Source organism: Tamandua tetradactyla, chromosome 2, assembly GCF_023851605.1.
Source record: "Tamandua tetradactyla isolate mTamTet1 chromosome 2, mTamTet1.pri, whole genome shotgun sequence".
Taxonomy (NCBI): domain Eukaryota; kingdom Metazoa; phylum Chordata; class Mammalia; order Pilosa; family Myrmecophagidae; genus Tamandua; species Tamandua tetradactyla.
This window is the reverse complement of record NC_135328.1, coordinates 69288337-69305869: the sequence shown is the minus strand read 5'-3', so window position 1 is coordinate 69305869 and position 17533 is coordinate 69288337. Positions and strand designations below refer to the sequence as shown.

The window sequence follows — 17533 nt, the reverse complement described above, 5'->3', positions numbered from 1 at the left end:
TAAGATTCTACAAAGTTTCTGTGCACTGGGATAACTCTCCAACCTCCAGATGGGTCACTGGACCAGATAAGTCCTGAAATGCACAGGGGCCAGCCTTCTAGAACATCAACAAGTTCTGTCCCCCTATCCCATATGATCAACAGCCCCTTCCAACATTAAAAAGTTAGAATGGGCATAGCCCAAATACCCCTAAAGAGAGGGAGAATGATCAAAGGTGATGGTGGAGTTACTCAGTGAAGGTTGGGCTTAACAAATCAGTATGAGTGCTGAATCATTATACTATTTTTTTTAGCCTCCAGTATCTTAGAGCAGCTAGAAATAAAAACCTATGGAATTGTAACCCATACAAACTCTGAAATCTGTTCTACAACTAATTGTTGCATGTACTTTGAAATTTTTTGCTTTTGTGTGTATGTTACTTTTTACATTTTTAAAATAATATGTTATTTAAAGAGAAGGAGAAGTATAACAGAGAAGATAGGATTTAACAAATGAGTGTGACTGCTGAATCATTATATTGATATTTCTGTTGGTCTCCAGTGTTTTTGAGCTGCTAGAAGAAAAAGCAAAAAATGGAACTGTAATCCATACAAAACTTGAAAATCTGTTCTATAACTGCTTATTAAAATGTACTTGGAGATGTGTTGCTTTTTTGTATGTATGTTATATTTCATAATTTAAAAAAGTAAGAATTAAAAGCAGATTGCCTCTATCTGTATGGTTCATTCAAATAAAATATTTGCATTCTATCAGAATAGAGTTCATAACAAAATATAGTTCTACCTATACATGGATAGTCTATTGATATATGTGGATGCTTCCTAGTGTGGATTTTAGAAGAAACTGCCACCTTGGCAGTGTTGATAATTACCTCAATTCTTTGGTTGATTTAGCCTCTTGAAAATTTCTGGTGTCAGAAGTTTCGTTCTTCCAGATTCATAGATACTTTTGGCAGCAAAAGTCTCTTAGTTTGCCAGGGCTGCAGTAACAAATACCGCAGACTGGTTGGCTTAAACAATAGGAATTTGTTTCACAGTTTGTATACTAATGATCCACAGTCAAGGTGTTGACAGTATCATCCTTTCTCTGAAGTCTGTAGTGCTCTTGCAGATGCTTGCTGGCAATCTATAACTCAGTCTCTACCTTTGTCACATAGCCATCTGTCCTCTCTGTCCCCTGCTCCTCCTCCTGTTTACAAATTTCCTCTACTTACAAAGACTACAGTCATTGAATTAGGCCCATTCTTATTCAGTTTGGCTTTATCTTAGTAGGGGATCTTTGAAGATCCTATTTACAGATGATTTCATGCCCACAGGAGTAGGATTTAGGATTTGAACATATCTTTGTAGAAAGTGTTGTTCAATTAATAACAAGTGGGTTCTGGATTTAATGAAGGTGACAGACTTTTATCTCACCATTCCTAATTTAGGTATTCTGATTGTGAGAAAAAAATAAGAAACATTCAACCATAATGGTTAGGTACATTATGATATACCAATTTGATATTATAATACTGTCTTATAAACAAAATTCTGCTCATTATACTTCTACTGTAATTCTCAAATTTGTTAGACTACGTAATTTATAGCTTAACATTTTATAGAGCCTAATATTTAGTGGGATTTTCTTTGGTTAATGATGTCCTGTACTAAATGTGAGGAAAATAGTTTTCATAAAATATGAAATGACATTAGGTGAAAGAGTTTTTTAGTTATACTGCAATTCATTGACCAATTTATTTTAGTATAAAAATATTAATAACATTTAATGTGTTATTTTTAGGTTTTATGAGTTAGTACCTGATATAGAAAAATTACTTAGGTATCTTAACACATAGAAAGCACTTAATAAATGTTAGATTTTATTAGTGATTATATCACAAGTAAAATGTGAGATATACCAATACATATCAAATTAATAAAGCTCAATGCTTTCGAATAACACCCAAATGATTTGTTTTTAATAGACCTCCTGTTAAAATTCTGTACTAAATTTTCTCATCTATAAAATGTGGACAGTAATATCTATTACATAGAGTAACTGTGAAAATTAAATGAATTAATACATATAAAGTGCTGTGAACAGTGTTTGGCATAAGGTGAATACTCAAAAAATGTTAGCTGTTACTATTATTTCCTTCAAATGTTAGTAGACTTACTAGCATTTTGCCTGTGCCTTGCCCTGTTGACTTTTTTATTTTTATTTTTAGAAGACTAAGATAATCTTTTTATATTTTCACTGTTATAAACTTATAAATCTGTTAATACTCCTCTCTTCTTTAAAAGAGAAAGAGATTAAGAGAGATTTTTACTAAAACTTTCGTCTTCTCTGGGCCTTCTTTGTAAAAACTAATAAAATTTTTTCTTGTATTTTTGTCTTAGTTGGTAGATAAACTTAATACCAATACTGAAATGGAAGAAGTAATGAATGATTACAATATGGTAAGAAAATTTTTATATATAAGCATAGATCTACATAAATCATATCCTCTGAAACAAAACATTTATATCTAGAAATAGTTTGCTAAAACCTTATGAATTTTAGAGATGGATATTACTCTGGTCCTAAATACTATTATAGTTGAATTCCTTCATTTGCTTATTAAAATTTTTCTCCTATTTGTTGGTTTTTTCAAGTGTCTTTTCACAGAGATGCTTAGTATCTGTCTAGAGAGCTCCACTTGAACTGGTGTAACACAGTGTTAGTTAGAAAGTGTCGTCTGCATTTCTGTGTGTATACATTAGTTTATAGTATTTCTGGTTTAATTTTTGTGCAAATGAAGCTAAGTATTCAATGAAGATAAAGGACAACTCTACATAGTTCTCATAAGAAGAGAAATATGAAGCGTAATATGATGTTTAATATAATACAAATTTCTTATCGATTAATAACAATTTGGTTTCAATATTCTTAGTTTATTTGGTAGAAAATAATAAAATATGTTAGTAGCTAGCTTATTTGGATTATAAATGTTTGAAAGAAAATTAATAACAAAATATACAACATGAAACTTATTATTTATTTATAATAATATAAATAAATTTATTTATTTACATGATCAAAGATGGTTTTATAAAAAAACATAGAATTTGTAATTTGACCGTTCTTTCCCAAAGTTGGGGTTCTAAAATCATGATAATTTAGTAAAATTATTCTTAGCTTTAGAATTCAGGAGAATTCACAAATTAAACACTGTATTTTTAGTGCCAGATGTAAAATAAAAACTCTTTATGTGTTTTGTAAGTTACTTGAATTAGATCCAAATTCTTGCCTGTGTATGCTTAAATAGCAGCAACTAGGTGTACTCATGTAAAATCCTGAATGACTTAAGAATAAAACTTGTCTTGGGTTTAAATTCAGCATATTAATGACCAAAAATTTATTGAACACCCAATATGTAAAATGCTGTTTATATAAGTTTATGATACATTATTTGACTGATCACTAAAATTAATATTTTGGCGGAGAAAAAAAAAAGAAAATAAAGATTAAAAAATAAATAAATAAAAAGAAATATTTGGGGGGAGAGGTTATGAAACCTTGAAAAATAATTTTCCTCTTTATCTAATGTTGTGTGGGTTGTTAAATGAAACAATTATTGTATTTTTTTAAAAAAATTTAATGTGGCATTTAGGTTATTATAATAATTTCTCATACAGCTTATAACCAGAATAATAACCCTTAAATAGTTTTGTTTAATGGTGTTTTTTCCAACTAACTTCTATGGTTAACTTTTATTTAGCTCAAAGCTCAAAATGATCGAGAAACACAAAGCATGGATATCATTTTTACTGAAAGACAGACGTAAGTATTATATATTAAAATATCAAGCAGATTAACAAGTGAGCTTTGTTAATTATTTAACTTCTGACTCATTTATTCCAGTACAAATGTTCTTAATTATTTTTCCATGTTGTCTTCTTCTATTTAAAAAAGCTGGGTATTTGGACTACAGATTTTGTTTATACATCTATAATCTTCATTTACCATTAATAAAACATTTAAGTACTTAAATCCTACACAAAGAATAATATTAATACTACATAGATGGATAAATAGAATTTCAGCTTCTAGGTGCTTCAAATCTAAGGTGGATAAGAACATCTTCATCTCCAACACTTTGTATTTTAACAAATTTGAATTACGTGATTTCAGCACTATTCTAATAAAAAGCACATTATTAGTCATTATTAGTCATTGGGGATTTACATTATTTCCTTAACCTTAATAATACATAGTTACATTATAAATCTATATCGTATATATAGATTATTTGTGTGTCTGTACATACAACCTGGCTAAAGACCAAATACCAACTGTCCTTGGCTTTGGTAATACAGTAGTAGTGACGGTAATGCCTACAAAGATAGTAAGCAGATTTCATGTAGTTCATAATAATTCTTCATCATTTTAGACCTTTATTAAATATTGTCTAAGGGCAATGCAAATAAAGATAGAGGATGAGCTGTCTCATACATTATACACACACACATGAGCACTTTTTGTCCCAGAAACTTTTTAATAATATTGATCTTCTTGAGATCAAGTATATTAATTAGCCAAAATTACCTAAATTTTATAGCACCCAGTTATTAACTGGGTATAGTAAGTTATTAACTGGCATATAGTACATTTAATGTTGGTTTTTTTGTATACTATATGATAGGGGTCACATTTCATTCTTTTTCCATGTGAGTATCCCCTTATTGTAGCACATTTGTTCAATTTTTTGTTTGTGAAGTGTGTGGGTTGGGAATCAAATCTGGGTCTCCCACATGGCAGTCGAGAATTCTACCACTGAACTACCCTTGCACCCCAGTTGATGTTTGATGAAGAAGATGTTAAAATATAGTGGTAAAGCATTGAAAAGTAAATATTTTGATTCTTCTGCTGGTTAAAAACAAAGGAATGTCCTTTTCTCCATCTATAATTTGATGCTGGTATAAAATATTGTTCTAGAAAGTTGAAAATACTGAAAGAAATATACAGAGAAAATGCCATTCAAGTAAGTGGGCTAACTCTTGCTTTAAAACTTTCCTTTTCTTTGCAATTCTGGTTTTAAACATTTAGTGAAGATTTATCATTTAATATTTACAAGATTATCTGCTAGATACACCTAAAGAACAGATATACGAAAGCCATAAATCTTGAAGACCTTATGAAGCTTAGAACATTTAAGTCTTCATTTATGTCATCATTTGTTTACAAAGTTATATAATACTCAGGTCAGATTTATAAATACTTTAGATGCATGTTTTTCAGATATTTCATCCAGAAAGATAATTCCCAGATCTTAAGTTTAAGAATGTAATACTTTTTTATGAAAATTGGGCTATTTATTGAGGAAAAATTCTTAAAATGTGGTAGTCTGTCCTGAAAATATCACCAATTTCAAAACTTAATATTTGTAGTTTGTAATTGAGTTTTTCTGAGTGAAATATGTTGCCTGTTTAAGCAAAAACTTAAACTAAGAACAAAAGTTGTTTTTCTGAAGTTCTCTTTTATATGCAGCACAAGGAAAGAATTATTTCATGTTAATCAGATGTTCAACATCTCAGTAACAAAAAGGATTTACCAAAACTTTAAATTTTCAATGGGAGCAAGAAAAGCTGTGTCTTAAGAAGGCACATGTAAAACTAAATTATTTTCACTCTTTTAGTACCATTTAGTGTGGTTTACTGTGGAGCATCTATCCATAATAAGTTGGCTATACTGTATAGCTTTATATATTAATGCAAAAATACACCCTGCTTTAATTCAATTTCATGTGCTTGCTTGAACTACTTCTTCAATTCAAATTCTTATGTCTGTACTTTCTAGTTTATTAATCAAAATCAGTCATCCTTTAAAACATGTAACTATAATTTTAAAGCCATTTTTCTTGGTTTAGTCAGAATACTAAACAAAGTATTCCAATCTATACTTTAATATTAAAAGTGTGAGTTTATAAGAGACTCTTGAATATGTGTAGTTAGGTAATAGTCTTTGCTTATTCATATGTTTATTGTGTTTTATTACATTTCTCAGATGTTAATATTTGCATGTTATTTTGGTTTGCTTAAGCTGCCAGAATGCATGCAGTACACCAGAAATGGGTTGGCTTTTACAAATGGGGGGTTATTAGTTTACAAATTTACAGTTCTGAGGCCATGAGAATATCCTAGTTAAGTCATCAACAGATTGATACCTTCTCTCAAGAAAGGCTGCTGGCATCTGGGGTTCCTCTTTCTGGTAGCAAGGCACATGGCCAGCATCTGCTGGTCCTTCGCTCCTAGGTTTCATTGCTTTCAGCTCCTGATTCCAGTGGCCTCCTCTCCGAGCTTCTGTGTGTCCTTTCTTAGCATCTCCAGGGCTTTTCTCTTTCTGAGCTCTCTCAGCTTTTTCTGTTCGTTATTCTCTTATAAAGGACTCCAGTAAAAAGGATTAAGACACAACTTGAATTGGGTGGTTCACATATCAATTAAAACAACTTAATCAAAATGGTCCCACCCACAGTAGGTCTGCACCCACAGGAATGAATTAAAAGGACTTGGCATTTTTTGGGGTAAATAACAACTTCAAACCAGCACACATATTATAATTAAGAAATTGTATTTTGAGAAATGGTAGATTACTTAGAAAATTATGCCTATATGTTCTTGTAATTTTGTCTCATTCTTATTGAGACTTAAAACAATAAAGTATAGCTGATACTATCTATTAGGAAGTATTAGACAAAGCATTATTTATGTCTTATTGAAAACATGTTTCTATACATACAGGCAATATGCATTATAAATATGAGTCATTTTTTCTGTTTTACAGGGCCCATCATCCTAAACCATTTTTTAATTTTCCCTCATTACATACTTAGACTGAATTTACGATTTACATGACTTTTTTCTTTTTCTGCATGACTTTTTTAAATGACTGTTCTATGGTTTATTACATAGATCTACATTTTTTTCTTTTCTAAGATATCATTAGTAAATAAACAATTAAAAAACATTATAATAGAGAAATTTGAACATATAGAAAAATAGAATAGTATAAAATACCCCAGTGTACCATCTTCCAACCCCCACGTACTATCAGTTCATCTCTAGTCCTCCTCCAGGCACACCTCTAGCTATGGTTTTCCTCCTTGTAGTGATGAAGAAAATTCCAGACATCGTATTATTTCATCCATGATTATGTTTCAGCATTCAGATGTGGATAAATATACTTAATTTCCCACACATTAGGAAAGTATTATAGATTTTGCTGCAGTTTGCATTGATAAGTTTAAAAAATTATGATTATAGCTAATTGATTATAAAGAATTGACAGATAATTTACTTTGTACTGGTACAAGGTATGTCTTAATTCAAGACAAGGTGTGTCTTAATTCAAGGTCTTAATTTCAAGGCCAGTTTTTTGTAAACTATATTCTTGGGACCGTTATTGTGCTATGAGCTCTTAGTAGGTGTACCTTAAAGAAAGAGTTTTGTTGACAAATAGATTTGAAAAGTACTTAATAGTATACTTTTCTCTTGAATGATCAGAGAGCGGTCTTGCTTAGTATCTTATAAAACTCTTATGTAAAAGAATATCTTTCCACTTTGTTTAAACCCTTTTTTTTTTCATTTGGCCATGAACCTTTTTCCCTCTGGAGTTTTTCTGAATATCTTGGGAAAGTAGTGTTCTAGGAAAACGATTTGGGAGACATTTCCTTAACTACCAGATCCCAAACAACTGTCCATAGACCAAATGAAGATGCCTTAGCCACAGCCCTGATCGATTTTATTAGAAATCACCCAGACAGAGACAAAAATATGTATTTTTTTTTTAAAGAAGGTTCATAGATACGTCTGATACTCATTCTGGAGGCCACCATCCTCTTCAATATGGCAATCATGTGTTATAATGAAAGCCTTTCTTTATAACCAAAATCATTAGTAACTCACTAAGGATTATGCCTGAACATTGTGTCTGTGCTTTAAAGGTTGCTAAATTTTAAGGTAATCTGTTGTGCTGGCTCAGGAACCATTTAAAAAATATATATTTTCTAAGTCTTAAATTTACTCTGTTAGCATAAAATCAATTTTAGTGTATTGTCAGTTTAAACTATCACTGTTCTTCATTTTGACTCATGATATAAAACCAAAAACCTTTATTTTTTCACTGATTGGAACTTTAATATAATTTAATATTTATTACATTTAAATTTCTGAGTTACTATGAGAATCAGTTCATTTTAATTAATAAATAAGTTACTTTGGGACTTCTTACTAGTACATTTAGTTTCATGAAGACTGCTGAGAATAGTAATGAAAATATTGAAGACTAATCATGTAATTCTTAGTTATCAGGAAGTGTCAGTTACTGTATTTGAACCTGCTTGCTCAATACCAATGAGAAAAACATAATTTGGGGGTATTTATGTGTATTATGATTAAAATGAATGTCTGCTAGCTATAATGTGGTATGCACATATCAGAATCTCTATGTCTAAATTGTGAGTGGACTGACTTTTTTTTAAGAATCAGACCTTGAAAGAAATTAATTTTCTTCATGTAATTCATGGGTATCTATATATTTGTCTTCAATAAATCCATCATCATCAACCACAAATGAATGTAATTGTTCAAATATTACTGTAGCTTCTTCAAAGTTTGTATCTAATGTCTGTGAAAGAGAACTTGGATTGCTAGTAAAACTGTCTTCATAGGTTTCTGCTTCATGCTCTTCCAAGCGATGATGATTATAATTAAGTAGAAAATTATACCATATTGGGCATTTGACAGCAATAAAAATGAGGAATGAGGTCATCAATACGGTAACGACAACACCCACAAGAAAAGTCCAACTTTTTCCAATAGATTCATGTCCTTAAGTAGAATACAGAGAGAGAGAGAGTGAAAATTTTGTTAAATTAACAAAATTAAAGCAACATGCCCTAATAATCCCAAAACATACATCACAGCATTTTTTAAGGCATAAGTTACTAAAGCTACAATAAATAAAAGATATTTTATAGTCTGTTGAAAGAATATCTTTTCTCAAAATAACTGTCTTTGCTAATTTATCTACTCACCTATACAGTGTTTATGCCAGTTAAGAATTCTAACTTTACTAGTTAAAACCGAGGCTCAGAGAAGTTAAATAATTTACACAGTGGTGGTTGGCTGATAACTAACAGACTAGTTTGGAAAGGCAGTGTTTTGTAAATCTTTTACTGAAAGGAGGAATTGTTCTTTCACATTGATTTTATAAATTTAAAGTGAAGAAAAATGATGAGAACTACCTTGGTTTATTTAGTATGATATCTTTAGTGATTTTTAATATTCAGAATCAGTACATTACCTGCATTTGTTAAGTTCAAAGACTTGTTAACTGTCCAATTGCCAGTGGACTTAAAATGGCTGTAAAGATCTTCAGTTATAGGTGAAGGAAATTTTGAGTCACATTCAGCCTTAAAAGGTGCTGTTTTGATACTGTAGCTCTTCAGGATATCTGGATAGTTACACATGGTGATGTTCTCATTTTCTGGTGAATCAGAAAGAATAAATTATTTTAGAGAATAAGAATGAACAAGATTTTATATTATAATTAATTGTATCTTGAATTTTATTGACATAGCTGTTTCTCATTATTATATATATTATAAGAAAAGAAACTAGTTGTGTTTGCCGTGCAATATAATGAAGGAACGATTCACGTTCTCATTTATTTATTGTTATTTTTTAAGTATAGTTTAAATGCAGTGTTTTTTTATTGTTTAGCTTGTGTCGTAAAGATTTTGTGGTTAAGATTTTAGTTAAAACGTGGATCTCAGGCAGAACATGGTTTGCAGTTGACAATGTAAGGTACCTCTTTTCACCTTTTGTGTAGCAGGTTATTCAGAGAATGGGGAAAGTATCTGAAGAAAACAGTCTTATATAGTGAAATTGTAAGTTTAATACATGAGGTGACAGAATCATCTCACACACATAAAACATTTTTATTTCTTTTTTTTTTCCTGGGGATGGGGAAGAAAGGCATCTATACAGCAATTATTTTTCGTTGTTTCTTCCTGTTTCCTTTAATCAGGGATAGTTTTCTTTCTTTAAATATGAAATGAGGGGTTTCTCTGGGGTGAAACAACAAGATTAATCACATTTTGGTTTTGATTAATTTAAATTATGATAGCTTACCTAGTGTCACATTTGAAGTGTTGAGCCACGTCTGCAAATTGAATAGACTACAAGAGCAGTTCCATGGATTTCCATATAAAATTATTAATTCCAGATGAAATAGTTGTGGAACATCAAAATAGCTTATCACATTGCCTTGCAGATTCAGAAGTATCAGGTATTTTAGAGGCACAAATATGTCAGGATTCAGTTGAAATATTTTGTTTTTACAGAGATGTAACTGTTTCAGTTTATGTAAGCCTTCAAAAGCACCCTTTTGAATTATATAGATGGAATTTCTACAGATATTTAAAATTTCTAGATTAGAGAGGTTACTGAAACTGTTACTATATAAGATAAAAACACTGTTCTTAATAAAATAGAGCTCAGTGAGTAAAAAATATGTCTGTAGGACACTTATGTCGGTGACATTCAGAGTAATTTGGTTATAACTGAGATCAAGTGTAGTAACATATTTATTGATATCAGCTGGAATCAAAGAATAATTCTTTTCAGTGAAATTACATTTGACTTCCTAAAAAAGAACAAAATTAGAAACGCATTAATTAGGAAAAATATCAACAGAATTTTCCAAAATTTTATGTTCAGGCACTTAAGCATTGGAAGATTTTTTTGGAGAAAAATCTGATGTCTAAATTTTTGGTGTTATAGTGTGAAAAAAATAGAGCAATGTTTTTCTTTCTTTCTTGGGATGGAAAATGATTAAGGAAATTCTGATACATAATATTGAGCAAGGAGATTCTACTTTGGCATATAGGTATCTTCCAGCAGTTATTACATAATCATTACAAAGAGAAAGAATATTGATATATTCCCATTTATATATGTGGAAATAAATGGTAAGTAATAATTCTTTTACCTTATTAAATATCCAGTGCACAAGATTGGCATTTATTATGAGGCAATTATTTTAAAATATGTAATTTTTTTAATTAGCAGAGCTACCAATGCTATATCTAGGACTATTAAATAATTAAGAAATTATATCTTATATATAGCTCTAATGGGTTAACAGTCAGTGTTTGGTGTTTTCAAAGGAAATATTTATCTTGTAATAGAAATTGAGCCATGTATTGAAAAAGAGCCGGACAACCTGAAGAAATGCCTTTATGTGACTAAAAATCCAAAGAAATAGTTCCTGTTTTGACTGTTTTTTTCAGTTAAAATATATCTCCAATAATAATAATCATACAATAATAATTTCCCTCATAAATATGTGATTTTTTTTTAAAAAGTTCCTTTTTAAAATGTTATTTTTATGTCTTGAAATTAACCTCTGAGTTTATTGTGAAAATTTACAGATTTCTCCTTATAATAAACTTTTAAAGAATTCACAGTTAAAAAGTAAAGATTGCTTTTGTCAAATTTGAATCTGACTCAGAAATCTGATTTTGAATATACATAGCTAACTAAAGAATTAGTGTCAGTAACTTGATTTTTATTGTTTTTATTTGTTGTTGTGGAATATTTTACTAAATGTGCACAAAGTTTAACTTTGATAAAATTTTTATTACCTTGATTGTAAAGACTTACTGTTTTAGAAGTCTGGCTTTCAACTGATAATAATAGCATGGAGAGGGGCCAAAACAAGATTGTGATGCATATGATTTTCATATTGCAGGCCTGATAGAAAAGAGAGTATTTTCATCTCAATAGGTAACTAGAGCTTTAGCAATTAATAAGGACATTTTGATTTCCTTTTTTACACCTTCTAAATCTGTTTTTTTCTTAAAATCCGTAATATATGTGACAAGCATAGGGCTCTTCACCATTCCTACACTCTGATTTTAAGCTAAAGATTTGAAGGATGGGAAACTAATATTTTTTCTAGGGGTGGCTTTTACTAGTTCATAGAACTGTTGACAGGAGTTTTAAAATAATTAAAGTGATTGTACATTTAAAAATTTTAATATATATGCACAGAAGAAAGTCTAGAAGAATATATATTTATGTGTGTATATATTTTTAATATTTTTATTTGTTTTAAATTTTTAGTTTGTAAATGTTTTGGGTTTTTTGGTATATATGCATTTTAAGTATATACTTATCCTGTAATTTCTTAAATTTTCACTTTTAATTATAACCTATTAATATTTTCTGTTGATACACAGCCATGGAAGGTATCTTTTCAGCTCTTTCAAACACGACATACCTATATCTTCAGCACATTAAATGAATACTTCCTATCCTTTCATTCTCATTTCATAGCTATGTGTAATTTTGATTAGATCAGCATTTTAGTTTTGTAATGTCACAGATGTTTAAGAGCAATCAGTAACTGAATCATGTAACATTACTTTTCTGTTCCTGCACAGTTTTTTTCCCTCCAAATTAATTGTACTGTTTTCTCATGTACTATGTTTTCTGTTTTTAACATGAATTTAAACCCAAATTCTTCATAGTATGTGCATACAAAATATTTAATCAGTTTCATCTACTTGAAGAAGTCTTTCCTAGAGCCTACTGCCATGTTGTAATCTGTATAAGCTGATCTCTAAACCTTTTAGTTACTGATTTCCAGTCTCCCTTCACCCTCATGGTAGATTCCCTTTTGCCTTTATTACTGAATTACCAATTTCTAGATGTCCTGTCTTAGTTTATTGTCTTGTTTTGATGGAGCTTTCTCCAGTAGATACCTGAGAAAAGATGCATAGAAGAGAAATTTTTCGAGGTCTTGGATTATACTCTAGCTAGAAATGCAATTCTAGATTGGAAATAATTTTCCTCTCAAAATGAACGTCATATTGCCCCATTGTCTTGGTTTCTTGTCTTATGATTAAGAAGTGTAAACTATACACTTCTAATTCTTTATCCTTTAATGTGATCTGCCTCTTCCTAACCCCCAAAGCTTTTAGGATCAATATTCTGAAATTTTATGACTGTGTCTTCATGAGAATCCGTTTATATCTGTTAAGCTGGACACTGGGTAGGTCACTTCAACCTGGAAACTATGTCCCTTAGTTCTGGGAAATTTTCTGAATTATTTCATAAATGATATTGGTGATTTTCTTCTTCCTTTTTTTAAAATCTCTCTTCTCTTTCTAGAACTTCCTTAATAGGGTGTTGGCTCTTTTGGAGTGATTTTCTGATTTTCTATATTTACTCTCCTACTTTTCATCTTTGTATGCTTTGCTTTGTTCTCTGGGGGACAGCATCGACTTTATCTTTAAGTTTCTTTTTCCTCTCAATTTTTGTCTAAGAGCTCTTTTTGTTCTCTGATTACTTTAATAGTATCTTTTTTCATGCCTGTTTTATTTCCCAGTCTCTCTCTTTGTCGTTTGCTTTATCCTTGAATACTTGAATAGTCTCTGTGTCCTCAGATACTGCTTTTCCAGTTTATTTAGGCCCGTGTCTTTTATATCAGAGGTGTTCCCTATATGTTTTAATATTTGGTTTTGGGTTAATGTATAAGAGTGGGAAACTAAAAAGTTGATTGAAAATTTTGCATTTGTGTGGGTTTTGTTGACTGTAGGCCTCACTGTAAGGTGAACTCTCTGGACCCTTTTCTTGGAAGAATCCCTAATGTCATGTTTTTATCATTTCTCTTTGCCTTGTTTGATTTCCCAGAGTGGCTTTCTAATCTATCTGCACAGATAAAGCCTGGTAGCCCATTCTGAGAGCCGGGTGACTCTAAAGATGGGTTTATTACTGTAGTTAGTATGTTAATTTTAACTTAATCTCCCTGTTTTAGAACAATATCCCTCTATTCATTTGTGCCTGGATTCCATTTGTTTTATTCTCCCCAGAGGAAAAAATCCTCTAGTCCTCAGCTCAAGTAGTGGAGGAACTTTACCTGGCTAGGTAGAGAAAGGAAGACTTTTAATTATGTTTCAGCTCCTCCTTCTCTACTTCTGGAATGCCAGGTGTTCCCAATTTCAGTGTGTTTCTTTTTCTTTCCTCTGTTTTCTCAGGGTTAACATTAGAAACCTTGCTTCAAACAAATTGATCTGTTTGAGAGGATGTAAATAGTCTGTCATTATCCTTTGGGATCTTTAAACTTTAGTCTTTTGAAACCTAAAAGCAGTGTTACAATTAGTTGCTTATTTATTATTAATAAAAAAATTATTCCATCAGAGCAGAAAGTAGAAGAATAGAGTTATTAGCAAGACTCATTTCAGTGTATTAAAGTCTGTTGCCTTACTAGCAACAAGGAATTTATTGTTATTTCAGTACTGGTTTATTCTAGTCAACTTCCTGGTAGCCTTCAAATTCTTGATCTATTTAAGTTTATCCACTTCCACTTTCTTAACCCCTGTTCCTTTCCATACTTAAATCAAATAAAAAATTGCTGTCCCTGATTTGACCCAACTTGGATACAGTCATGATAGAAACCCTTTTAGAGCCAGGAATGAGTTCAAGCTATCACCTATTTCACATCTATTTCATAAAAGGGGTATGCCTAAGTCATTTACAAAGGGTAGTTTACTTGTGTTTAATAATCTGTAGGGATAGGTGTGAAGCTTCTTTAATGATTTGTTTCAGTATTTCTCGTAGTATAATGAAGTTGTTACTGAGGTCTTTAATCCTGGGATGCAGATATGGTTGAGGAGAGGTGACTAAGGGAGAAGTGTCATTTTTTCGAGAAATAAATAGAATGGGAACAGTTAAAGGAAGCATATATGTTACAAAGAAATTTAACTGGATTCAGGTAAAGAGTTGAGGATGGAGTAGGGACAGCTGAGGAAGGTAACAGACATGAGAGAGGACTGTGAACCTCTGTGGAAATTATTATCTTTATCGTCTGTTTAATAATTTTTTTTCACTAGTGTGCAAAAAGAAATAAAATTACAATTTTTAGAAAAGGTTTTTTTTTTCTTTCTACTTGATAAATTTTAAAGTTAGAAGCAGGATACTTAGCTCATTTAGATTTTGTACAAGAAAGTTGTTAAATGATCCAAAGAATTATTAGATCTAAAACCATGAAATATATGGATTGAGCCACATACCCGTGGGAGTTTTCATATATATATGTGACTTTTGAGAAGGGAAAGATTGAGAGAAAAGGTGGATTTTTCATTATAACACTGAATGGATAAATTTCTAGACATAATCATTTGCTAGCATTACCAGATCTCCTATGGAAATCCAATTAGTAGAACAGCTAGCCAGTAAATTATGCAGAAATTGTTCTTGAGTCCATTTTCCCTGTATAAAAAGGATTTTTGTTTGTTTCTTTAAAGGCAGTGATTGTTGCTTCAGAATTCTTTGAAATTTTTTCTCAATTTGAAATTTGTTATGAAATAATATTTGGATTTGAATTTAGTGATAACTTGAGAACTAATAAAAATAGAGAACAAATAGAATAGCAGTTTCTTTTATTTCACAAAATTAAGTACTCTTTTATATAGCTTACAACTTATATGAAAGAAAAAGAAAAGTTTACACAAAAGAAAATGGTCTATTTTGAAAAATAAACTATTCTTTTAAATACAGATTCAAATACAAATTACTTAGGGATTTTGGCTATTTCCTTTATGTGACTATTTTATGCTATGAAATAAAAAGATGCTGCACATATATTGATTTTATTAAATGAAAATAAATATGTAGTTTTACCATTAAATATTTAGGTATTTATGCCAGAATTCAGTATAATGGAATTACACTGTAACTAAGATGTTAATAATTCACAGCGAGCTTCATGTCTGTAAGTGTAAGCATTTTATAAAATTAAAAATTTTTTTAACATGTTATAATGGAAATTTCAAGGAAAACAAAAGTACGGAGAATGCTCATTGCCTGCTTAACAATTATCAACTGATGTCCAATCTTTTTCCATCTTACAGATTTGTTTTTAAATTAAGGTGATTTCATATAATGTCCTAGGAGTAACATACTTGAAAATAAAACTTTTGATTGGTTAGATAAAAACTCTTTTTTTCCAAGAGAAAAGTAATTTCTTTGTAATATAACTTTATTTGCGAAAGAATCTTTAGCCATATCCTAGGTTCACTTTATTTCATCACTTTAGACAAAGCACTGTTCCTCTGTCTTAAGCTTAATTATGATTTGCTACAAAAAAAGCCTATAGATATATAAGATCTTACCTTTCTCTTTTCCCTCTGTTCTGGTATGCTAAAGGAATCTATTAGTTTCTTCTACGCCATTAAAAAAAAGAGTAACTCATATGATTGCATTTCACTCATTTTAACCTTTGTACCCAATGAATAGTTGATTAAAAAAAAAAAAGGCTAGACTTCCTTAGCAAAAGATTGACTAGAAGAATCATTTCTTAAAGTCATCTTTGACTTTTTTAGTATAACCAGTATAGTGGTATGCTTAATCTTTTTGTTTCTTGCTCTTGAAAAATTTATTTTAAATAATAACAAATTTACTTTGTGCATTTAAATGTATAATATTGAGAATGTGTGCTTTTAAAAGGTACAATATTACCCAAGGGATTAAGTGTGAATCCTGAAAATTTCTATAAGATTCAAATTGAAAAGATACCACCAAGTTTTATATTTCATTGAGTTCCAGCTTTGATATTTACTCATTTTTATGATACCACCATTGGTGATTTTATGACAGCCTTAAGTTATGACAGAGCTTTAAAAGACCTGACATTTGGCCGTTATGTAGCCGCCAGAAAATCAGTTGACTTCCTTATGCTGCAGTTTTCACCTTGTAAAGTAGAATAATATATAACAAAAATTCCCATGTAACTCTGATAGTCATATTAGGTAGAAATGTGGATGAAGATTCATTGTTCATAATGAATAATCATGAGGTTCAGAATGAGTTAGTTCCAAAAGATTTACTTTTCTGGGCCTCAGTATCCTTGATCTGTGAATCAAAGAGATTGAAGTAGATGATTTTTTCTGCTACTGTGCTATGATTGCATATACTTGTGTGAGTTGTAGCAGCAACAAACACATTTGTTATACTACAGTAATTGATGCTCAAAGTGAAGATATCACCCCCTCTCAACAGTGAGACAAAAATAAATAGAAATTCCAGGTTGCTTACTTATATTAATCTTTTTTGGTTGTTATAGGATATTACTTGTAGGAAAATTTCCAAGTTTAGTTATCTTACTCTAGTAATAGGGTATGAGTTTTTATAGGGGACTTATGGGAAATATGTGTACCTCTGGGACATAGCTGATGACTGAGAATTCTTATCTACGAAGTTAATATCTTGAAATGAAAGAGATTAAATATTTGGTTTTGAGACCCAAATAGAAGTCTCAAATAGAAATTTATGATTTGAGGACTGGAAATTTATGTACAAGCAAGTTTTTTATAAATGAATCTTGAAATATTTGTATGATAAGTGGTATCTTATCTATTTACTATTTTTCAGAATTTTTTTTCCTATATAATTAGCTTTTCATGGGTAAAAAGTGCTACATTGAATGTATATCTTACGATTATATG

The 17533-nt window shown here is 30.4% G+C and overlaps 2 protein-coding genes across 7 annotated transcripts in view; one reads left to right on the top strand and one right to left on the bottom strand.

Annotated features, from left to right (window-relative positions):
• IFT74 (intraflagellar transport 74) overlaps positions 1-17533 on the top strand; it is a 126779-nt gene that overhangs the window by 32869 nt on the left and 76377 nt on the right. For all 5 annotated transcript variants that reach the window (XM_077148000.1, XM_077148002.1, XM_077147999.1 and 2 more), the window contains 2 exons: positions 2382-2441; positions 3743-3804. In XM_077148000.1, the coding sequence (XP_077004115.1) occupies positions 2382-2441; positions 3743-3804 (122 nt within the window). The remainder of the gene's footprint in view (positions 1-2381; positions 2442-3742; positions 3805-17533) is intronic.
• On the bottom strand, positions 6633-16306 carry LRRC19 (leucine rich repeat containing 19). Of its 2 annotated transcripts, XM_077148004.1 has the most exons (5): positions 16202-16306; positions 11688-11777; positions 10155-10668; positions 9325-9507; positions 6633-8849 (listed from the first exon to the last, which is right to left on the bottom strand). In XM_077148004.1, the coding sequence occupies exons 2-5, from the start codon at positions 11766-11768 to the stop codon at positions 8521-8523; spliced, it is 1107 nt and encodes a 368-aa protein (XP_077004119.1). In that variant the 5' UTR covers positions 11769-11777; positions 16202-16306; the 3' UTR covers positions 6633-8520. The 2 variants fall into 2 exon arrangements, with proteins under 2 accessions (XP_077004119.1, XP_077004120.1); XM_077148005.1 differs by lacking the exon at positions 16202-16306 and having other exon boundaries at positions 11688-12047.

Excerpts from the sequence above, each read along its gene's own strand:
- LRRC19 (XM_077148004.1), bottom strand. The coding sequence starts at position 11,768 with ATGAAAATCATATGCATCACAATCTTGTTTTGGCCCCTCTCCATGCTA. Across the intron at positions 9,508-10,154 it reads CACTTCAAATGTGACACTAG|AAAATGAGAACATCACCATG; the intron begins GTAAGCTATCAT and ends CTGATTCACCAG. Across the intron at positions 8,850-9,324 it reads TTTGAACTTAACAAATGCAG|GACATGAATCTATTGGAAAA; the intron begins GTAATGTACTGA and ends ATTCTACTTAAG.